General features: G+C 39.6%; 1 protein-coding gene across 3 annotated transcripts in view; it reads left to right on the top strand.

Moving 5' to 3' along the window:
- Positions 1-22,151, top strand: part of NEDD4 (NEDD4 E3 ubiquitin protein ligase) — a 146,382-nt gene extending 124,231 nt beyond the window's left edge. For all 3 annotated transcript variants that reach the window (XM_006074923.3, XM_006074918.4, XM_044925047.1), the window contains 9 exons: positions 8,776-8,846; positions 10,317-10,412; positions 10,768-10,841; positions 11,121-11,181; positions 14,781-14,840; positions 14,926-15,033; positions 15,790-15,886; positions 18,519-18,591; positions 19,150-22,151. In XM_006074923.3, coding sequence (XP_006074985.1) covers positions 8,776-8,846; positions 10,317-10,412; positions 10,768-10,841; positions 11,121-11,181; positions 14,781-14,840; positions 14,926-15,033; positions 15,790-15,886; positions 18,519-18,591; positions 19,150-19,252 — 743 coding nt within the window. In that variant the 3' untranslated portion in view covers positions 19,253-22,151. The remainder of the gene's footprint in view (positions 1-8,775; positions 8,847-10,316; positions 10,413-10,767; positions 10,842-11,120; positions 11,182-14,780; positions 14,841-14,925; positions 15,034-15,789; positions 15,887-18,518; positions 18,592-19,149) is intronic.
- The last annotated feature ends 2,434 nt before the right edge of the window (positions 22,152-24,585 follow it).

Below are 24,585 nucleotides of genomic sequence, written 5' to 3'. Positions count from 1 at the left end.
ATGTTGTGTTGGTTTCCACAATACATCAGTGTGAATCAGCTGTGTGTGTGTGTGTGTATGTGTGTGTGTGTGTGTGTGTATATATATATATATCTCCCCTCCCTCATGAGTCTCCCTTCCACCCAACCCCCCACCCTACCCCCTCAGTTGCCACAGAGCTGAGCTGAGCTCCCTGTGTTATACAGCAGCTTCCCACTAGCTATCTTATTTTACACATGGTAGTGTATATGTTTTTTTCTTTCTTTTTTTTATTCATTTGAATTGGAGGCTAATTACTTTACAATATTATGGTAGTTTTTGCATTACATTCATATGAATCAGCCATGGGTGTACATGTGTTCCGCATCCTGACCCTCCCTCCCACCTCCCTCCCCATCCCATCCCTCAGGGTCATCCCAGTGCACCAGCCCTCAGCACCCTGTTTCAGGCATCGAACCTGGACTGGTGATCTGTTTCACATATGATAATATACATGTTTCAATGCTATTCTCTCAAATCATCCCACCCTCACCTTCTCCCACAGAGTCCAAAAGTCTGTTCTTTACATCTCTGTCTCTTTTGTTGTCTTGCATATAGGGTCATCATTACCATCTTTCTAAATTCCATATATATGCGTTAATATACTGTATTGGTGTTTTTCTTTCTGACTTACTTCACTCTGTATAATAGGCTCCAGTTTCATCCACCTCATTAGAAGTGATTCAAATGCATTCTTTTTAATAGCTGAGTAATATTCCATTGTATATATGTACTACAGCTTTCTTATCCATTTATCTGCCAATGGACATCTAGGTTGCTTCCATGTCCTGGCTATTGTAAATAGTGCTGTGATGAACATTGGGGTATATGTGTCTCTTTCAATTCTGGTTTCCTCAGTGTGTATGCCCAGCAGTGGGATTGCTGGGTCATACGGCAGTTCTATTTCCAATTTTTTAAGGAATCTCCATGCTGTTCTCCATAGTAGCTATACTAGTTTGCATTCCCACCAACAGTGTAAGAGGGTTCCTTTTTTCTCTGCACGCTCTCCACGATTTATTGTTTATAGACTTTTGGATAGCAGCCATTCTGACTGGCATAAGATGATACCCCATTGAGGTTTTGATTTGCATTTCTCTGATAATGAGTGATGTTGAGCATCTTTTCATGTGTTTGTTAGCCATCTGTATGTCTTCTTTGGAGAAATGTCTGTTTAGTTCTTTGGCCCATTTTTTGATTGGATCACCTATTTTTCTGGAATTGAGCTGTAGGAGTTGCTTGTATATTTTTGAGATTAATTCTTTGTCAGTTGCTTCATTTGCTATTATTTTCTCCCATTCTGAAGACTGTCTTTTCACTTTGCTTATAGTTTCCTTTGTTGTGCAAAAGCTTTTGAGTTTAACTAGGTCCCATTTTTTTTTATTTCTGCTTTTATTTCCATTGCTCTGGGAGGTGGGTCATAGAGGATCCTGCTGTAATTTATGTCAGAGAGTGTTTTGCCAATGTTTTCCTCTAGGAGTTTTATAGTTTCTGGTCTTACATTTAGATCTTTAATCCATTTTGAGTTTATTTTTATGTATGGTGTTAGGAAGTGTTCTAGTTTCATTCTTTTACAAGTGGTTGACCAGTTTACCCAGCACCACTTGTTAAAGAGATTGTCTTTTCTCCATTGTATATTCTTGCCTCCTTTGTCAAAGATAAAGTGTCCATAGGTGCATGGATTTCTCTCTGGGCTTTCTATTTTGTTCCATTGATCTATGTTTCTGTCTTTGTGCCAGTGCCATACTGTCTTAATGACTTTTGCTTTTTAGTATAGCCTGAAGTCAGGCAGGTTGATTCCTCCAGATCCATTCTTCTTTCTCAAGATTGCTTTGGCTATTCGAGGTTTTTTGTATTTCCATACAAATTGTGAAATTATTTGTTTTAGTTCTCTGAAAAATACTGTTGGTAGCTTGATAGGGATTGCATTGAATCTATAGATTGCTTTGGGTAGTATACTCATTTTCACTATATTGATTCTTCCAATCCATGAACATGGTATATTTCTCCATCTATTTGTGTCATCTTTGATTTCTTTCATCAGTGTTTTATAGTTTTCTATATATAGCTCGTTTGTATTTTTAGGTAGATTTATTCCTAAGTATTTTAATCTTTTCATTGCAATGGTGAATGGAATTGTTTCCTTAATTTCTCTGTTTTCTCATCGTTAGTGTATAGGAATGCAAGGGATTTCGGTGTGTTAATTTTATATCCTGAAACTTTACTATATTCATTGATTGGCTCTAGTAATTTTCTGGTGGAGTCTTTAGGGTTTTCTATGTAGAGGACCATGTCATCTGCAAACAGTGAGAGTTTTACTTCTTCTTTTCCAATCTGGATTCCTTTTATTTCTTTTTCTTCCCTGACTGCTATGGATAAAACTTCAAAAACTATGTTGAATAATAGTGGTGAGAGTGGGCATCCCTGTCTTGTTCCTGACTTTAGAGGAAATGCTTTCAATTTTTCACCATTGAGGATAATGTTTTCTGTGGGTTTATCATATATGGCTTTTATTATGTTGAGGTATGTTCCTTCTATGCCTGCTTTCTGGAGGGTTTTTTAAATCATAAATGGATATTGAATTTTGTCAAAGGCTTTCTCTGCATCTATTGAGATAATCATACGGTTTTTATCTTTCAGTTTGTTAATGTGATGTATCACGTTGATTGATTTGCGAATATTGAAGAATCCTTGCATCCTGGGGATAAAGCCCACTTGATCATGATGTATGATCTTTTTAATATGTTGTTGAATTCTGTTTGCTAGAATTTTGTTAAGAATTTTTGCATCTTTGTTCATCAGTGATATTGGCCTGTAGTTTTCTTTTTTTGTGGCATCTTTGTCTGGTTTTGGTATTAGGGTGATGGTGGCCTCATAGAATGAGTTTGGAAGGTTACCTTCCTCTGCAATTTTCTGGAAGAGTTTAAGTAGGATAGGTGTTAGCTCTTCTCTAAATTTTTGGTAGAATTCAGCTGTGAAGCCATCTGGTCCTGGGCTTTTGTCTGTTGGAAGATTTCTGATTACAGTTTTGATTTCTGTGCTTGTGATGGATCTGTTAAGATTTTCTATTTCTTCCTGGTTCAGTTTTGAAAAGTTATACTTTTCTAAGAATTTGTCCATTTCTTCCAAATTGTCCATTTTATTGGCTTATAATTGCTGATAGTAGTCTCTTATGATACTTTGTATATTTGTGTTGTCTGTTGGGATTTCTCCAATTCCATTTCTAATTTTGTTGATTTGATTCTTCCTTTTTTTCTTGATGAGTCTGGCTAATGGTTTGTCTATTTTATTTATCTTCTCAAAGAACCAGCTTTTAGCTTTGTTGATTTTGGCTATGGTCTCTTTTGTTTCTTTTTCATTTATTTCTGCCCTAATTTTTATGATTTCTTTCCTTCTACTAACCCTGGGGTGCTTAATTTCTTCTTTTTCTGGTTGCTTTAGGTGTAGAGTTAGGTTATTTATTTGATTTCTCTCTGTTTCTTGAGGTAGGCTTGTATTGCTATGAACCTTCCCCTTAGCACTGCTTTTACTGAATCCCATAGGTTTGGGGTTGTGTTTTCATTTTCATTTGTTTCTATGCATATTTTGATTTTTTAAAAATTTCTTTTGTGATTTGTTGGTTATTCAGAAGTGTGTTGTTTAGCCTCCATATGTTTGTATTTTTAATAGTTTTTTTTCCCAGTAGTTGACATCTAATCTTACCGCATTGTGGTCAGAAAAGATGCTTGAGATGATTGCAATTTTTTGAATTTACCAAGGGTAGATTTATGGCCCAGTGTGTGATCTATCCTGGAGAAGGTTCCATGTGCACTTGAGAAAAAGGTGAAATTCATTATTTTAGGGTGAAATGTCCTATAGATATCAATTAGGTCTAGCTGGTCCATTGTATCATTTAAACTTTGTGTTTCCTTACTAATTTTCTGTTTAGCTGATCTATCCATAGGTGTGAGTGGGTTATTAAAGTCTCCCACTATTATGGTGTTACTGTTAATTTCCTCTTTCATACTTGTTAGCATGTGCCTTACATATTGCGGTGCTCCTATGTTGGGTGCATATATATTTATAATTGTTATATCTTCTTCTTGGATTGATCCTTTGATCATTATGTAGTGTGGTGTCCTTCTTTGTCTCTTTTCACAGCCTTTATTTCAAAGTATTTTATCTGATATGAGTATTGCTACTCCTGCTTTCTTTTGGTCTCCATTTGCATGAAATATCTTTTTCCAGCCTTTCACTTTCAGTCTATATGCGTCCCTATGTTTGAGGTGGGTCTCTTGTAGACAGCATATATAGGGGTCTTGTTTTTGTACCCATTCAGCCAGTCTTTGTCTTTTGATTGGGGCATTCAATTATTGATATTCAACAAGGTAATTATTGATAAGTATGGTCCTGTTGCCATTTACTTTGTTGTTTTGGGTTTGAATTTATAAACCTTTTCTGTGTTTCCTGTCTAGAAAAGATCCTGTAGCATTTGTTGAAGAGCTGGTTTGGTGGTGCTGAATTTTCTGAGCTTTTGCTTGTCTGTAAAGCTTTTGATTTCTCCTTCATATTTGAATGAGATTCTTGCTGGGTACAGTAATCTGGGATGTAGGTTTTTCTCTTTCATCACTTTAAGTATGTCCTGCCATTCCCTTCTGGCTTGAAGAGTTTCTATTGAAGATCAGCTCTTATCCTTTTGGGGATCCCTTTGTGATTTATTTGTTGTTTTTCCCTTGTTGCTTTTAATATTTGTTCTTTGTGTTTGATCTTCGTTAATTTGATTGATATATGTGGTGGGGTGTTTTGCCTTGGGTTCATCCTATTTGGGACTCTCTGGGTTTCTTGGACTTGGGTGGCTATTTCCTTCCCCATTTTAGGGAAGGTTTCAACTATTATCTCCTCAAGTATTGTCTTATGGCCTTTCCTTTTGTCTTTTTCTTCTGAGACTCCTATGACTCGAATGTTGGGGTGTTTAACATTGTCCCAGAGGTCTCTGAGGTTGTCCTCATTTCTTTTACTTCTTTTTTACTCTCTGCTTCATTTATTTCCACCATTCTATCTTCCACCTCACTTATCCTATCTTCTGCCTCAGTTATTCTACTGTTGGTTTCCTCCAGAGTGCTTTTGATCTCAGTTATTGCATTATTCCTTATTGATTGACTCTTTTTTATTTCTTCTAGGTCCTTGTTAAACTTTTCTTACATCTTCTCAATCCTTGTCTCCAGACTATTTATCTGTAACTCCATTTTGTTTTCAAGATTTTGGATCATTTTCACTATCATTATTCTGAATTCTTTTTCAGGTAGACTCCCTATCGTCTCCTCTTTGGTTTGGTTTGGTGGGCTTTTATCATGTTCCTTTACCTGCTGAATAGTTCTCTGCCTTTTCATCTTGTTTAGGTTGTTGTGTTTGGGGTGGCCTTTCTGTATGCTGGAAGTTTGTGGTTCCTCTTTATTGTGGAGGTTCCTCCCTGTGGGTGGGGTTGGATGAGTGGCTTGTCAAGGTTTCCTGGATAGGGAAGATTGCATTGGTGTTCTGGCAGGTGGAGCTGGATCTCTTCTCTCCGGAGTTCAATGAAGTGTCCAGTAGTGAGTTTTGAGGTGTCTATAGGTTTGGTGTGACTTTTGGCCGCCTGTATTTTTGTGCTCAGGGTTATGTTCTTGTGTTGTTGGAGAATTAGCTTGGTATATCTTGCTCTGAAACTTGTTGGTTCTTGGGTGGAGCTTGGTTTCAGTGTAGGTATGGAGGCTTTTGGATGAATTCTTGTTGATTAATGTTCCCTGGAGTCAGGAGTTTTCTGGTGTTCTTAAGTTTTGGATTTAAGCCTCCTGCCTCTGGCTTTCAGTCTTATTCTTACAGTAGCCTGAAGACTTCTCCATCCATGTAGCACTGATGATAAAACATCTAGGTTAATGGTGAAAAAATTCTCCATAGTGGGGGAAACCCAGAGAGGTTCACAGAGTTACATGAAGAGAAAAGGGAGGAGGGAGATAGAGGTGACCAGGAGGAGAAGAGGGGGTATCAAAAGGGGAGAGAGCAGTTTAGCCAGTAATCAATTCCCTAATTTGCTCTCTACAGTCTGGAACACTCAAGACAGTTTCACGGAGTTCCATAGAGAAGAGAAGAGGAGGAAGGAGATAGAGGTGACCAGGAGGAGAGGATGGGGGGAGTCAAAAGGAAAGAGACCAATCTAGCCTGTGATCAGTTCCCTAAGTGTTCTCCACAGCCCAGAACACCTAAAGAGATTCACAGAATTAAGTTGAAAAGAGAAGGGGGAGGGAGGAGATAGAGGTGACCCGGGGGAGAAAAAGGAATGTCAAAAGGGGAGAGAGCAATCAAGCCAGTAATCACACTCCTGAGTAAAAATGGGTACTGACGATTGGATTCTTAAAGGTACAGAATTGATAACAAATACCAAAAAGCAAAGATTAAAAATCTAGAGTAAAGGTTAGACTCTCAAAAATACAGTATTAAAAAAAAATCACAAAAGTTATAAAAATATATATATATATATATGAAATGTGCTTTAAAAATAGGGTCTTTTTTTTGCAAGATGATAGTAGGTTTTAAAAAGGAAAATTAAAGGAATAATGAGGAACTTAAAAATTAAAAATTAAAGAATGATAATAGTAAAATATATCTAGGAATGTCTCTGGAGCTGTTAAAGGTAGTGTGGGGTCAGTTCAGTTTCAGATAGTTCCTTGTTCCAGCTTATACTTCTTCCCAGGGTCTATGCTGCTGCTGCTGTTAAGTCACTTCAGTCGTGTCTGACTCTGTGCGACGCCATAGACGGCAGCCCATCAGGCTCCCCCGTCTCTGGGATTCTCCAGGCAAGCACACTGGAGTGGGTGGCCATTTCCTTCTCCAATGCATGAAAGTGAAAAATGAAAGTGAAGTCGTTCAGTCATGTCCAACTCTTTGCGACCCCATGGACTGCAGCCTACCAGTCTCCTCTGTCCAGGGATTTTCCAGGCAAAAGTACTGGAGTGGGTTGCCGTTGCCTTCTCCCACAGGGTCTATAGATCCCTTCCAATGTAGCCAATGCTAACTACAGGGTTTTAATCTGCTGCTCCTGTCACTTCTAAAGTGGTTCCCTCTTCTTTATTTTGGCTTCCTGTGTTTGCAAGTCTCTTCAGTATGTAACTTCTGCCCTGATACAAGGGGGCGGAAGTGGTCATTTATTTAGGCTCACTTGTTCAATTGTGCTGCGGGGAGGAAGGAACACTGCAAACAAATGTCACTGCTGTGTATGGGGAGTGCTCACAGTGTCTTTGCCACACTGGGTTTGCTCCCACTCACAGCATGTGTGCTTTCCTGGTCTACACTGCTCAGGCTCCATCCAGGTTGCTCTGCAGGGGAACTGTCTAAGGCGGCCCTAGGTTGCATGCACTTCCCAGGTCTAAGCCACTCAGGTTCAGGTTCTCGGGTACTCCACAAAGGCACAGACTTGGTTGGGCCTGCGTTTTGTGCCCTTCCCAGGTCCGAGCAGCTCAGGTAACCAGGTGCTTGGCGAGTGCACACTCCCCAGGTGGGGCAGTGCGTCTTATCACCTCCCCCATCCCAGACTTTCAGTTTCCGGGGTGCGCAGTGGGAGCGCCATCTCAGGTGTGCCGTGTGTCTCCTTTGGGGAGCTGATCTCTGGCTGTGACCCTCCTGGCAGATGTCAACTGTCCAGGATCCCAGGAAGACTTGGTTAGCAACTGGGAGCCTGCTTGCAGTTTGGTAGAGGATGCCATCTCTGGGGCCGAGTTTGCCCCTTGCCTTCTGGCTCTGGCTGTCACCCACCTGCCTCTCTGCCTCCGGTGGAGGATGGGCTGGTCCACTGTTGGCTAGCTCTCCTCTGGTATTTGCTCTTTGTTCTGTGAGCAGACCTGGCAGTGCCTTAGGTTAGAGCTTTTCGCTGGAAAGTTCTCTCTTGCTCTTTCCTCTTTTTTTTTTTCCTCTCTAACTATCCCATGGTTTGGGTTGCTATCTCACGTTAGCTCCCTCAGATTGCCCTCAGGGCATTCAGGCCCAGTCCTTACCCTACGCAATGCAGCCCGCTCCTCCCTGTTCAGCCCCTACTTGCTGGTGGCAGATGCCAGCGTCTGGGCTACTTCTCTGCTGGGAGTTGCAATTAGGTGCGTAATCTGTGGGTTTTATTTATTTATTTTTTCCTCCCGGTTATGTTGCCCTCTGAGATCCCAAAACTCCCCACAGACCTGCCGGTGAGAGGGTTTCCTGGTGTTTGGAAACTTCTCCTCTTTTATGACTCCTTCCCCTGGACGGGTCTCCATCCCTAACTCTTTTGTCTCTCTTTTTATCCTTTTATATTTTGTCTACCTCCTTTCGAAGACAATGGGCTGCCTTTCTGGGTGCCTGGTGTCCTCCGCCAGCATCCAGAAGTTGTTTTGTGGTGTTTGTTCAGTGTTCAAATGATCTTTCATTGAATTTGTGGGGGAGAAAGTGGTCTCCCTCTCCTATCCCTCTGCCATCTTAGTACCGCCCCCTGTTAGTGTATATGTTTTAATTCTACTCTCTCAATTCATCCCACCCTCTCCTTCCCCCACTGTGTCTGCAAGTCTATTCTCTATGTCTGTGTCTCTATTCCTGCCTTGCAAATAGGTTCATCAGTACCATTTTTATAGATTCCATTTATATGCATTAATATACAATATTTATTTTTCTCTTTCTGATTTACTTTACTCAGATCGTTAATATTAAGCTTAATACTTTTTGGTATGTAATTATCTGATTTCTTTTGCTTGGTAATCATTTTAAATATATTTGATTTTTTGCAAGGTTTTTTCATCCGCCCATTTTATAAGATGATGCTGCACAAGCCAATAACACTTCATGATATGGAATCAGTGGTATGTCTTTTTCACTTATCATATAAAGTATAATTTACCAGGCAACTGAATATTTTAAAGACTTACTTTTTAATGATGAAATCAACAGATGTTCTGAATATAAATTAACATTTCCCCCAACATTTTATTTGGAAAATTTACTAACATATGATAGAGTTGAAAAAGTTTTACAATGGATATATGTATATCTATCACCCAGATTCCACAATTGGCTTTTTATCCATACTTACTTTATGACATATCTATCCACATGCCTGCTCCCTATCTATCAATGCATCTTATTTCTTTGATGCATTTCAAAGAAAGTTTCAGGTATGAGTAAATTTCTCCCTAAATACTTCAGCATACTATATACAATAATTTTGTGTGTCTCTTGTGTCAGTATTTGAATTGTGATCATTTGTGATGAATGGCATGTTTTCAAACTGGCAGTCCAAAGCAAAGTTTTGAAATTAGGCTACTACATAGAAACAGAAACCCAAGAATTAAATCCTTGGCTATACCCTTATAACCCATGCTGAATAGCACCATAGAAATGTGTAGAACACATGGATTCCAAGGCCTCTTCCATGGTACCAAGTCCCTTTCTCGTGACATATTATCAGTATGAACATTATGTGCATGCATGCCTAGTTGCTTCAGTCGTGTCTGACTCTTTGCGACCCTATGAACTATAGCCCTCCAGGCTTCTCTGTCCATGGGGTTCTTCAGGCAAGAATACTGGAGTGGGCTGCTATGCCCTCCTCCAGGGGATCTTCCCAACCCAGGACTGAACCTGCGTCTCTTATGTCTCCTGCATTGGCAGGTGGGTTCTTTACCATTAGTGCCACGTGGGAAGCCCCTGAACAGTATAGTTCTTTATAAATCATAACACTGTATAGTTATCGGAGTTAGAAAATTAAGGTTCTATATTTAATTTGAGATTTTTCTTCAATTTAGGGCCAAGTATAAATAGCAGTCTCCTCAGAGTTACTTAATCATTTCAAACACAGTCTCATTGGCCATATGGACTGGTGCTGAGAGCCCCTGAATATCATGGAAGTTAGGATATATCTCAGAACTGACCCTTTAACTGGATAATAAAAATCTGTACCTTCACTGCTTCCAAACAGAAATAGACTTCTAAACTTTTAAGCAGCACCATGCTATTGATAAATGCTTTTTTTTGGACATACCCTGTGGCATGCTGGATCTTACTTCCCCAACCAGGGATGGAACTCGCACCCCTCTGCAGTGGAGGTATGGCATCCTAACCACTGGACTGCCAGAGAAGTCCCAATATCTGTATTTATACTCATGTACTTACTATTCATCTCTTTTTGTAATGTGTGTGTGTGTGTGTGTGTGTAAGAGATCCATCTGACCTTTTCATCTTTTGTCCAGTTATTCAGACCTTCGGTTACTTTCTTTGCAGATTCAGATATCTTCTTTCTGTACACAAATTTTAAATATGCAATTTATCCCATCTAGGATAGTGAGTATTACAATTCATTAAGATGGATTCTTGAAAATGATCCAACAGAATTGGACCTCAGGTTTGTCATAGATGAAGAACTTTTTGGACAGGTTTGTAAATTTTTATTTATTTAAATGGTACATAAATTGTGAAGCTTTAGAACTCAAGTTTAATAACTTAAGCAAAATTTTATAAATTTAGACATTAAATAATGCATATACTCAACACATTTCTGCATTCTATTTTAAAATTTATTTTCCCGTAACAAAAGCTGTCTCTCAGAAAGAATTTCTGCTTCTTTGACTTTTGACTCATTCCATATGTATTTTAGTAAAACTAATATTTCAAGTTTCCTTAGCTTTTGAGTGGATTTAATTTAAAACACCAGGCTTCTTGTATAACTGTAATATGTATACTTTATTTTTTTCACTAAAATAACATACAAGGTATCATGCTTAATTTCAGACACATCAACATGAGTTGAAAAGTGGTGGATCAGAAATAGTTGTCACCAATAAGAACAAAAAGGAATATATTTAGTAAGTATTTTGTTATACTTTACTATTTTTAGTAAATACTTCATTGGAAATAATTTTGTACTTCTTTCTGTGAAGATTCTTTGTATCTTCTTTTTCTTTCTCTAGAGTCAGAGTCTCAATATTCTTTTCTATAACAATTCTATACTTTTACTCACTCATTCAGTTCTTGCCTTGGACTTAGCTAGTTAGTCTTAATTTTTTGTTTCTAACCAGAATACGTGTACCTTAACATCTTTTCTTATTCCCTGTGAAAAAGATAAAATGTTTTATTTCTTCTAGTCTTGTAATACAATGGCGATTTGTAAACCGAATCCAGAAGCAAATGGCTGCTTTTAAAGAGGTATTCATTTTCTTTTGTTTCCTATCCTATAGTTTCAAAGCATAGTCCATTGTCATATCAGAGAAAAAAGGGGCCTTATTGTATCAGAGAAAAAAGTAGTATGTGATTTGCTTTTTAAAGCCATCTTGAATTATGTTTTCATACTGAAGTAAAGTGTTACTCGCTCAGTCGTGTCAAACTCTGCAATTCCATGAACTGTAGCCCACCAGACTCCACTGTTCATGGAATTCTCTGGGCAAGAATACTGGAGTGGGTTGCCATTTTATTCTCCAGGGGATCTTCCCCACCCAGGGATCGAACCCAGGTTTCCTGCATTGCAGACAGATTCTTTACTGTCTGAGCCACCAAGGAAGCCCATGTTTTCATACTGAAGTAAAGTGAAAGTCACCAGTCATGTCTGACTCTTTGCAACCCCATGTACTATACACTCCATGGAATTTTCCATGCCCGAATACTGGAGTGGGTAGCCATTCCCTTCTCCAGGAGATCTTCCCAACCCAGTGATCAAACCCAGGTCTCCCAGATTGCAGGTGGACTCTTTACCAGCTGAGCCACCAGGGAAGCCCAAGAATACTGGAGTGGGTAACCTATCCCTTCACCAGGGGATCTTCCTGACCCAGAAATTGAACTGGGGTCTCCTGCATTGCAGGTGGATTCTTTACCAGCTGAGCTACCAGGGAAGCCCTTGTTTTCATACTAACAGAGTATTAAATGAATAGATGTTGAGTTAAAAAACTGTCATTCAAGAAGTCCATGCAATAAACAGTCCTCCGTAGCATGGATCCCCTCTCACCTTTTATAGTCCCCTCCCCTCACCTTATGTAAACATAGGTGAACAAAGGGACAAGAGTGTGGAATATATCAGCAGACCCCAATCTTTTTGGCCCCAGGGACCGATTTCATGGAACACAATTTTTCTGTGGATCTTGGGGTCAGGTGGAGGGATAGTTCAGCAGTAATGCAAGTCATGGGGAATAGCAGATGAAGCTTCACTGGCTCGCCCACCCCCACCTCCTGCTGTGTGGCCCAGTTCCCCAGACTAGCACTTATTCATGCCCCAGGGGTTGGGAACCCCTCAAAAGTGAAAGTGTTAGTCACTCATCATGTCCAACTCTTCTCAACTCCATGAACTGTAGCCCGCCAGGCTTCTCTGTCTGTGGAATTCTCCTTGCAGGATTACTGGAGTGGGTAACCATTCCCTTCTCCAGGGGATCTTCCCAACCCAAGGATTGAACCCAGCTCTCCTGCATTGCTGGCAGATTCTTTACTATCTGGGCGACTAGGGAAGCCCCTGGGAACCCCTGGAACATGCCGTTTATGTCTTTTCCTAAATGGGATCATGCCATACATGTTGGTTTGTGACTCCCTTTCTTCTTTTGTCAAATACTTATTGGAGATGTTTTACATATATAGTGACATATAGTGACCTTTCTTTGTAGCTGTATTTTATTCATAATGTAAATTCATAAGTCACTTAAAGTTCCAAATTGATGAACATTTAGGCTGTTGCCAGGGCATTCATTTCCTAAGCTAATTAAAAGTCTTCTGTTAAATATCACACACTTTTTCATTTATTCAATACTGAGCACTGGCCATGTGTCTGGTGCTATGCAAGGCTCAAGGACGTAGGTTGTGTTGTCGAGGAGCAGAGAATCTAAGGGTGAAATGGACCAGGGAAGCCCACAGTGCTAGGTGAGCAGAGAAGAGAGGTAGAAACCAGAGCAGGGAGAGGTGGGGGCAGGGCCATGGGAGGGGTAGAGGGATTGGCCAGCCACAGAGAAGAAGGAAATACAGTTCCAAGCAGAGGGGGCAGCACATGCAAAGTCTAGTAATAAGACAAACTGGGCACACATTAGAGAAAATACAAGCAGTTGTACTGGATGAGAGGATGCAAGTGTTAATTGCCCAGTTGTGTTTGACTCTTTGTAACCCCGTGGACTGTAGTCCGCCAAGCTTCTCTGACCATGGAATTCATCAGGCAAGAATACTGGAGTGGGTAGCCATTCCCTTCTCCGGGGGATTTTCCCAACCAAGGGATCCAACCTGGGTCACCTACTTTGCAGGCAGATTCTTTACCATCTGAGCCAACGGGGATGCAAGAGGTGAACTAAGTCTGGAGAGATGGGAGGAACCAGATGATGAGGGGCCTATTTGTTTGGTGTTTTCTCTGAAGTCCAGTGAGGAAGGAAGGTGGCATTCAAGGCTGCTAACAATAAAATACCAAGATTCAGTGTATATTTTGCTCAGATCTTTCTGGAAGTGATGTGAATGAATAGTAAGCTAGAGGAGGGCAAGACAAGCAGCAGAGGCTAGTTGAGCAAGTGCTGGAATCACCCCAGGGGAACTGATCAGGACAGCGGGAACAGAGCTATGCATGCACATGAATGATACTCAGGAAGGGAGATTAATAGCTCAAGGTGATTTAAAGGATGGAGATCTGGGGACTGTCTACTTTCTGTGAAGCTGTGGACTAAACAAGATGGAAAATTCAAAAGAATGGTAAGAATGGTGAAAGTGGATGGCCACACATGGGGATGTCGGAACACCAACATTTAAGGAATGGACAGAAAGAAAGGAGACATCAGAGAAAATCAGCAAAGGCAGAGACATAAGAGGAAAACCATCAACAGCAGACAGTTTCAAGAACAAAGGTATTGTCAACAATATCATAGTATAGAGAAGTCAGATAAGATAGGGAACTAGAAAGTATTCATTAGATGTAGCCACAAAGTTGTCTTTGACTTTCTCCAAGACAGTTTCAGGGAAGCATTGGTGAAGAGGTCAGATTGCAGTGTTGAGGGATGAGGGGGAGCAAGTGGATTTGGTAATGTGTAGTAACACTGTCCAGAACATGGGTGTGAAGAGAAGAAAGAGGGGTTTGCTTTCTTATTTTGTTTTGAAAGTAAATAGGGCTTGAACAAATTTAGATGCATCAAGAGTGAGTTAATAGGCACTTCCCTGATGGCCTAGTGGTTAAGACTTTGCCTTCCAATGCAGGCGGTGCAGGTTCCATCTCTGGTTGGGGAACTAAGATCCCACATGCCTCGTGGCCAAAAAACCAAGACATAAAACAAAAGCAGTATTGTAACAAATTCAATAAAGACTTGAAAAATGATCCACATCCCCCCAAATATCTTTAACAAAAAAAAAAATGTGAGCTAGTAAAAGTTTGGTGAAGACATCCTTGGGGAAACAAATGAAGCACAGAGAGGAAGTGGTCCCTCTCTCCACTGCAATGGGGACAAGACCCTCATGGATGTTGGTGCTAAGTGGGGGTGCAGAATGTTGAAGGGAATTCCATCCAGCAGAACTGCTTTTATTTTCTCTCTCAAATAGAAATTATCTGCTGTAAAGGGTGACACGGTGAAGAAAGCTTGAAAGGTGTAGGGTGGTTTGAAAATAACCACTTTGAGGAATCAATGGGAGAACAAACGTGTACTTTCTTGCTGACATTGAAATGTCAGTTAAAGAGCCCATGAACCATGTAGGGGTAGGAATCTGTGTGGGTATGGGATTTCTCCATTCCCACCCAGAAACTGAAGTATGGAATTGTCCATTGACCCCACTAACTAGGGTTTTAAATATATTCTTTTTTCTAGGGGTTTTTTGAACTGATACCACAGGATCTCATCAAAATTTTTGATGAAAATGAACTAGAGGTAAGAAATATTGCTTTTATCTTAAAACAGGACTTTTGTACCCCTGATTTTTCTTGTCTACAGTTTGACATTTCTTCTTATGTAGCTTCTGATGTGTGGCTTGGGAGATGTGGATGTGAATGACTGGAGAGAACACACAAAGTACAAAAATGGCTACAGCATAAATCATCAAGTCATCCAGTGGTTTTGGAAGGTAATAGAAGGTTTCCATTTTCTTACGTTACTTTTTGATAGATTCAATTGTATTTACCTATACTAGTGGATCACATATAGATAAGACAAAAAATATATTGAGTGGGCCAAAAAGTTTGCTCAGTTAGGGAATATGTTATTCAATTAAGTTATTGGTGAAAATGAAAAATATGTTTTTAAATTTGACTTTTAAACCGAATGAACTTTTTGGCCAACCCAGTACATAGCCCCACAAAAATTATTTTTTATTTTGTACTATATACATTTACCTCCATACATACTTATTTGTAGATAAGTACAGTGTAGTAAGTGGCAGTGTTAGCTGAGAGAGATAGGCTCTTGGTTCCTTACTAAAGAAGGGATTCTTCAAGGGAACTTGTAACAAGCAGTGAATTCTCTGGGACTCCTACTTGGCTCCTTGGAATGTGATAGAGAAATGGGTATGCCAGTAAATACAATTTTTAAATAATAATTCCAGTAAATAAAATTTTTTAAAAGCCACATAGTCACAGCCAAGAGGAAATTTTGTCACTTTGTTAGGCTATAACCCCATTCTCAACAGTTACCATGAAGCCTTGGAAATGGAGTCTCAAGAACTTTGTAAACCACCATAAACACAGCTTGAAGTAAAGGAAACATGCAGATTTCACAAGTGATGATTCAGGCTCTAACTAAACTCTGGTAACACATTTTTCAGGGTAGTTTTGTTAACATTTTTTCCAGTGATGTTCCTAAATGCTGCTTTTATTTGACGCAGGCTGTGTTAATGATGGACTCAGAAAAAAGAATACGACTACTTCAGTTTGTCACTGGCACATCCCGTGTGCCTATGAATGGATTTGCTGAACTGTATGGTATGGATTTTCCGCAGATCATTTAAAAATGGAGCTGATGCCAATTGTCTTTTTCATGACTGACTAGTCTTCAGTCTTCTTTCATGTATACAAATATTTAATTAATTAAAAAGAATTCATAGTTTTAAATGATTACAGTTAGATACACTGCAGAAGTTCAACATATATGGACACCTTCTATTTTGTTGTTGTTGTTGTTTGTTGTTCAGTTGCTAAATCATGTCCAACCCTCAACCCTTTGCAAGCCCATGAACTGCAGCATGCCAGGCTTGCCTCTCCTTCACTGTCTCCCAGAGTTTGCTCAAATTCATGTCCACTGAGTCAGTGATGCTATCTAACCTTCTTATCCTCTACTGCCCTCTTCTCCTTTTGCTTTCAATCTTTCCCAGCATCAGGATCTTTTCCAGTCAGTCAGCTCTTCACATTAGATGGCCAAAGTACTGGAGCTTTAGCATCAAAGTACTTCAGCTTTAGCAGAAGTCCTTCCAATGAATATGCAGGGTTTAATTCCTTTAGGATTTACTGGTTTGATCCCCTTGCAGTCCAAGGGACTCTCAGTAAGATAGCAAAAGAGAAAACTGAACACAGGAAATGATTCAAGTTACTTTCCATTCTTGAATTTTAGATTTGATTCCCATTCTGCATTCTGTCACAGAAAAAACATTGCCGTGGTGTGATGGTTTAAGATAGACAACATATAAAGTTCCACAGGGTACTAATAGGTGTACAACAAAATACAGAGTGTTTCATAGTAGAATACATTTGGGGGAAAGAATGGAATAAACAAAGTCAAATATTCTGTTTATTGGAATGGCATGTACTTGCTTTTAAAGATATCAAGAAAAACGACTCTTTCAGAGGAGGTATAGCCAAGATCGGAGCCCTTCTATCCCCTCCTTGGCCTATGTGGTTTCCTTGTTAAGCTTAACTGAACATCTGTTTGCAGAACCTGTCAGGCAGCTGCCTCTTCTCTCCCAAGGAGAAGGATGAGACTATAGAGTTACCACTCAACAACATGCTCATTCCCCACCTGACTGGGTTTGTCTTTCCAGTGGTTTCCCCTGACTTCCATTCCATTCTCTCCTCCTGCTCTTTAACCAGTCAGTAGAGAAAAATCAAAGCAGGGCAAGCACCCCTTCCATCTCTAGCTCCACCGTCCTCTTATATGCAGCCCAGACCTACAGTCACCCACTGATGGCATGCATTTTTTGGAATTTGGAGGAGATATTTCACATACAGGCTTCCCTGGTGGCTCAGATGGTAAAGAATCTGTCTATGATGTAGGAGATCCAGCTTCGACCTCTGGTTCAGGAAGATCCTCTGGAGAAGGGAATGGCTATCCACTCCAGTATTCTTGCCTGGGAAATTCCATGGACAGAGGGACCTGGCTGGCTACAGTCCATGGGGTCGCAAAGATTCAGACGCGACTAACGCAGTATCTCATACACAGGTCCAGAGTTATTAGTGTTAGACTATACATTCAAATTCTTATGGATTTACAAAAGAAGTAGAAGTTGCTTCAGAATGTTAATATTACAATACAGTATTATCTAGCCAATAAAAAGTATTTCACGGGGACTTCCCTGGCAGTTCACACTAACACTGCAGGGGTTTGATCCCTTCCACTCGGGTTTGAGCCCTATTTGTGGAACTGGGATCCCATATGAAATGTGCCTTAGCCCCCCAAGAAAGAAGAAGTATGTTACATTTATATTGGTTGACTTAATAGGGAGTGTTTCAAATCGAGTGTTCAGGTGAGAGAATCAAGAGGCAGGAAAATATATATGATTCCATGTTGTGGAAAATACAATGACAAAAGTACTGAAATTTTAACTGTAGATATAATTGTGATGGGTGATGTGTGAACAGCAGTGCTTTTTGAGGAAACAGTAGTATGGAAAATAGTATTTTTAGTACTGCTTCTGACAGTTATACTCTCACACACATATTTGGATATGAGTCTGAGACATAGAGAAAAGTATGGAAGGTGACTCATCAGGTTGTTAGTATTGATGACCTGGGAGGTTGAAGGATGTTGAGAATTGCAAAAGGAATAATTGAATAAAACTCCAAAGGAAGAAAAAGTTTCTAAGAATGTTCATAATAAGAGAAAAATGTAGCATGTATAAATGAACACATGCACATAAAATTCTATGCATATGCAGAAAAAGATTAATGATAGGATGTTTACTTAGATTTAACAGTGGAATTTCAGGTGATCTTTACATCTTTCATTATATAATCTTACTGCAAAAAAATAAAGCAATAGAGAAAAATAATCAGAAAAAAATTAAAGCTGTTTTCGGTGGAACTCAAAAAAATGCCCATTTTCTGTGTACCTATGATAGAGGTGGTATATGGAAATGCAGGGCTGGGGAACAGCAAAAGTCCCATTAAACATGCCCCACAGGTCAGAGTGATACCATGACCACAGATGAACTGATAGGAGTCCTCATTTCGTGGCTGGACAGTAAAGTCATCAGCCCAAGACAGCATTATTTCTTTCGAATTTAAAGAAACTAGATGAATTATCTGTGTGTTTTAAGTTCTGCATTAGCAAAAGTGAGTTGTGAAATGTTCAGGAGCTCCTATAAAGGCTAAATGAAACCAAAGTAACTTCTCTTCCTTGTAGGCTCAAATGGACCACAGTCATTTACAGTTGAGCAGTGGGGCACACCTGAGAAGCTGCCAAGAGCTCATACCTGGTAAGCAGTTTCTTTGACCCTAGAGAACCAAGTCCTCAGAGAGAGAAGGTCCTCTCACAGTCTAGACACAGAAGGTCTGGTTCCCTCTGTGCTGTGTTGGTGGCAGATAAGGAGGTGGAGGATGGAAGGGAGAGGATGGAGAGACATTAAGACTAACTCAGGAACAGGTGTTTCTTTACCAGGCGGGCTTGGGCTTTAAGTCCAGGTAGCTGAACACTGGAGAGACACATCTGAACTGTTGATGATGTGTTGCTTCCATCACATGAGTGATAAGCCATTCCATAAAGGGCTAGCACATTCCCTCTTGAAGGTTCAAATGACAGGAACCCAAACATTTGGAGGTCAGGGTGGAGGTCAGAGGTCACCACCAAGAAGTCAGGAAGAGAGTCCGCACCTTGAGTCCAGTCCTAGACCTTCCTTCTCCCTAAAGAGAAAAGGTCTTGTCCTGTTGTTGGAACATTCTGTCACAAATAGCTGCACTGTGAATAGTTTGCCCTGGGAACTTGCTTTGTCACTTTGTCACTGTCCGTCATAACCAGCCTCTCTCTGTTCTTTCAGCTTTAATCGCCTGGACTTGCCACCCTATGAGTCATTTGAAGAATTATGGGATAAACTTCAGATGGCCATTGAGAACACTCAGGGTTTTGATGGCGTTGATTAGATTTTAAGTAACCATTTATGGTGTTTTACTGCCACTTTTTTTAAAGCAAAATCTTGACTTAAAATTTTCCAAGGAACTACTAATCCTTGGCCATTGATGCTTCTCAGATATTGGAGAAAATCATGTCAACGAATTAGAAGAACTAGTATGACAACTTTTCCATTATTTCATTCATTTTAGTAATGTGTTGCATTTACATAGTGGTTTTGTTCTATTTTGAGTTCACACCCAAGGATTGAGTTCACACCCAAGTCCTGTGTGCCTGAAATCGTGAGTTTTGTCCTTGGATTTACCTCTTTTACAGTATTTGCCAGGCAGTTCTTTCTTAAACTACTGAAATGATAACTGTGAATACCTGTGATAAGTGTCATGTGTGAAAAGTGTGATTTTTTTGAGAAGGAGAACTGAAATTTGGGGGAAAAAACTTCAATACTGAGTACACAACAATATATTCAGTGCTGCCTGCAGCCAGTTATTATTTTTTAGACCTGCCTACTGCACATGCAGTAGCAGGTTTTTGGAAAAATTTTGCCAAGTGTGTAACCTATATTTTCAGTCAACTGATTCACTTGCAAAAAGCTGTTTACTTCTTCATTTTAAAAGTATTTGGCTTTTGTTAGTACGCGGTTTTACTAAACGAGGTAGTTCATAGGACATGTGAAGCAAATTCAGATTTGTGAAGGTTGAAAGGTATCAGTGCCTCCCTCTTGCCTGTATATCCTATGGCTCATTGATAGAGCCATTACTCTTTACTGTTTTCATTTAGTTAAAAGAATTCCTTCTTCAAACTAAAGCTCCACAAAGCAGTATTCCTAAATATGCCTTGAAGAACTAAGTTAAATGTATAATACTTGCCTTTACTAGTCATTCTTTACACTTGCACAATTATGTAGTACTTATATGTTTACAGGGTTTATTATGTTTACAGATTAAGCTAATTTCTGTAGTTGCATTTTTATATTTTTAGTATTTCACTTTAGTCAAAAAAACCAAATAATTTGTTAAAAATTACCAAAGAATAGTTACAGTGCATCATTTGTATTAAATTTATTACCATGTTTCTTATGCTTTTTAAAAAACTGTTTACTATGAAAATATTTTGCTATAAATCCAAAACTCTTTAGGCAAAATGCTGGAGATAGACTTCTACTTTAGCTAAATAGAAGTACATAAAAATCCTGTGCGTGCATTCAACAAAGGTTTACTGAATGCCTGTGATATGCATAGCTCTGTCTAGGCCAAGGGGTGAGAGTTGTCAGCTTCAAAGAAATCCATCCCCATCCTCAAGGAACTTAGAGATGTGTAAAGGAATTTTGAAACAATCAAAAGTCAGGGTGAGCAGAATAAGGCAAAAGGGAAAGTGTTCCAGTGCACCTGCAAAGGTAAAGTGTGCCAAGGCTGTATTTATATATTTTATACCTGTATTGGAATGATTGTATAGAAAAATGCTCTTGAAAAAAGTTAAAGCTATTTCTCAATATGGTATTTTGGTGATTTAGGAATAATTGTAAATATATGTTATGAATCTTCTTAAATACACACACACACACACTCCAAGAGGTGTAAAAAGTGTATCCGGCTGTTGGTTACAGTTTGCTGGGGTCTAATATCATGTGTACTTTTCAGCACCTGGTAGGGATCTCATAAGTGACAGAAGCAAAGCCACTTTCCAAACATCACATCAGCAGCCCAGGTTAGAGAAAGTAATTCACAGATCCATGCACCCTCTGTCTTATCTTCTTCTGTGTTAACCAGCATTCAGGGGAAACGCCCTGCTTTTATCACTTACCAAATGTTTAAACTGAAGCAACATACTTCACCTCTCTGGGTTCCTGGTTCTTCATCTGTCAAAGGAAAATAACCACGCATGCACGCTCTCATTGTCATGTAAGATTGTTGTCCGTTCCAGAGAGATGCTCTGTAAAGTTTCATACAGTCAGAAGGTACTTTGTGCCGGCTATCAGATTTTGTCAAATCAGGTGTGAACATGAACCACACTCCCAAAGAGAAATCTCTTCATTTAAACATGAATTGACTGCTAACAGACAGGGAAGGATCATCTCTGGTATTGAATATATACAAATATATGTATACATATTTTTATCTGTATATGGATCTTACCATCAGAATTCATTTTCTCTACATGAGCAAAGTAGTGTTAAGATGAGCCAGTGCATTTTGGAATGTTCTCATTATGTAGAACTGAACGTGAAAACTGCTTTTGTTAAAAAATGATTTTACCACATGATTGTCTAAATATCACTTCTGTCAAATATGGCAGATTTCAGAGCTTGAGAAAATATATAGCTTGCTTTTCATCTGACTCATTCACTTGGGTGATTCTGTGACTCAAATGAAACAGCGTGTTAATAAGACCAGACACTCCCACCAGCACCCAGCCACAGACCAGCATCTGCTTCATTTTCCAGGTATGCAGTGATGGTCTGAAAGGAGCCTGAATCAAGCAACACAGCCCCTCATCCCAAACAGCAAAGTATCTCAAAATTCATTCTGCAGCTGGAAGTAAATAGGGTCATTTTCTTAAAGCAAGGATGTCATATTTTTTTAGAACTTATAAGCACATAATTTTAGCCTATATTTTCTCTGTAATCAAACAAATTTTAACGGACATAAAATTGTATTACAAATGTGTTTCATCCTAATTTAAATGATTTTATTTGTTTTCGTTTTTTATTTATAATCTGAAATTCCAGAGAATTATCAAGTCAAACAACTCTTTTGAATTATAAGCCACTTGACATTGTTTTCTAAAATCTTCTCATATGGGAAAATATTACCAAGATCAATGTATCAAAATTTATTGCATACTTTAAAATATAAAACCGTTTTTAAAAATCTTGATACCATAAATAAAGTTCTATTCTAGCAAAACCAAAAACTGTGACTTATTTTTCAAATAGAACTGTTTCCAAGCCATTATCCTTGGTGATAGCTCCTGATACAGTTCTTTGCAGCAACACAAAGAATTCTCAAGATGACCTTGAATTTACAGCAGATGATGTAGCATGATTATAAACTCAACAGCAGAGAATCTCCACTTTACAGACAAATCATGTTCCCAAAATCTGATTGTTAGTAAATTATCCAGAAGACAATGTAATAGTACACAAATGGACTAGATTTCAGACTTGCTATTCATTCAAGATGGGCACAATAAAGGACAAAAATGGTATGGACCTAACAGAAGTAGAAGATATTAAGAAGAGGTGGCAAGAATACACAGAAGAACTGTATAAAAAAGTTATACACACACGAGATAACCATCGTGGTGTGATCACTCACCTTGAGCCAAACATCCTGGTGTGTGAAGTCAAGTGGGCCTTAGGAAGCATTACTACGAACAAAGCCAGGGGAGGAGCTATTTCAAATCCTAAAAGATGAGGCTGTTAAAGTACTGCACTCAGTATACCAGCAAATTTGGAAAACTCAGCAGTGGCCACAGTACTGGATAAGGTCAGTTTTCATTCCAACTCCAAAGAAGGGCAATGCCAAAGAATGTTCAAACTACCATACAATTGTGCTCATTTCACATGCTAGCAAGATTATGCTCAAAATCCTTCAAGCTAGGCTTCAACAGTACATGATCCAGGAACTTCCAGCAAGCTGAATTTAGAAGGCAGAGGAACCACAGATCAAATTACTAATGTTGCTGCATCATAGAAAAAGCAAGGGAATTCCAGAAAAAACATCTACTTCTGCTTCATTGACTATGCTAAAGCCTTTAACTGTGTGGATCACAACAAATTGTGGAAAATTCTTAGAAAGATGGGAATACCAGGCCACCTTACCTGCCTCCTGAGAAACCTGTATGCAGGTTAAGAAGTAACAGTTAGAACTGGACATGGAACAACGGACTGGTTCCAAATTGAGAAAGGAGTACGTCAAGGCTGTATATTGTTACCCTGCTTATTTAACTTATATGCAGAGTACACTATGTGAAATGCCAGGCTGGATGAAGCACAAGCTGGAATCAAGACTGCTGGGAGAAATATCAATAACCTCAGATATGCAGATGACACCACCCTAATGGCAGAAAGCAAAGAGTAACTAAAGAGCCCCTTGATAAAGGTGAAAGAGTAGAGTGGAAAAGCTGGCTTAAAACTTGGCATTCAAAAAATGAAGATCATGGCATCTGGTCCCATCATTTCATGGCAAATAGATGGAGAAAAAATGGAAACAGTGACAGACTTTATTTTCTTGGGCTCCAAAATCACTGTGGATGGTTACTGCAGCCATGAAATTAAAAGACACTTGCTCCTTGGAAGAAAAGTTATGACTAACCTAGCATATTAAAAAGCAGAAACACTACTTTGCCGACAAAGGTCCATCTAGTCAAAGCTATTGTTTTTCCAATAGTCATGTATGGATGTGAGAGTTGGACTATAAAGAAAGCTGAGCACCGAAGAACTGATGCTTTCTGACTGTGATGCTGGAGAAGACTCTCGAGAGTCCCTTGGACAACAAGGAGATCAAACCAGTCAATCCTAAAGGAAATCAACCTTGAATATTCATTGGAAGGACTGATGCTGAAGGTCCAACACTTTGGCTACCTGATGCGAAGAGTCAACTCATTGGAAAAGACTGTGATGCTAGGAAAAATTGAGAGCAGGTGGAGAAGGCGGCAACAGAGGATGAGATGGTTGGGTGGCTTCAGTGACTCAATGAACATGAGTTTGATCAAATTCTGGGAGATAGTGAAGGACAGGGAAGCCTAGTGTGCTGTAGTCCATGGGGTTGCAAAGAATCAGACCTGACTGAGCACCTGAAGAACAATTCATTCAAGAGGCCTGCCATATAATGCATTTATAACATTGTTTCTATGATAAAAGGAGTTCCAGGTTTTAATTCAGAACTAAGTGTCTTTTCATCCTTCCTCTGGATACCTGGAAGTTTCCCAGATAGAAGGGAATCCAACACCCCAACCCCTATCAGTGCTGGGAATGTATTGTTCTAGCCCTGTTTCTATTAAAATCAAGACTGTAGTTTTAATCTATGGGGTGCAGACCCCTTTCCTTCCTGCTCCCACCCTTCCAGTGCTTACCAGCTCAGGCAGTAGCTAGCCCTCACCATGTCTCCCTGTATGGGAAGTCTTTGCTTTGCTGTCCAACATGGCAGACACATTCCTGTTATAAAGGATATTGAACTGTGTTGTGGGCTTCCCAGGTGGTGTAGTGGTAAAGAATCTGCCTGCAGTTCAGGAGACCCGGGTTTGATCCCTGGGTCTGGAGGATTCCCTGGAGAATGAAATGGCAACCCACTCCAGTATTCATGCCTGGGGAATCCCATAGACAGAGCCTGGTGGGCTACAGTCG

The sequence above is a fragment of the Bubalus bubalis genome, chromosome 11, assembly GCF_019923935.1.
Source record: "Bubalus bubalis isolate 160015118507 breed Murrah chromosome 11, NDDB_SH_1, whole genome shotgun sequence".
NCBI lineage: Eukaryota > Metazoa > Chordata > Mammalia > Artiodactyla > Bovidae > Bubalus > Bubalus bubalis.
This window is presented reverse-complemented; position numbering and strand designations above follow the sequence as displayed.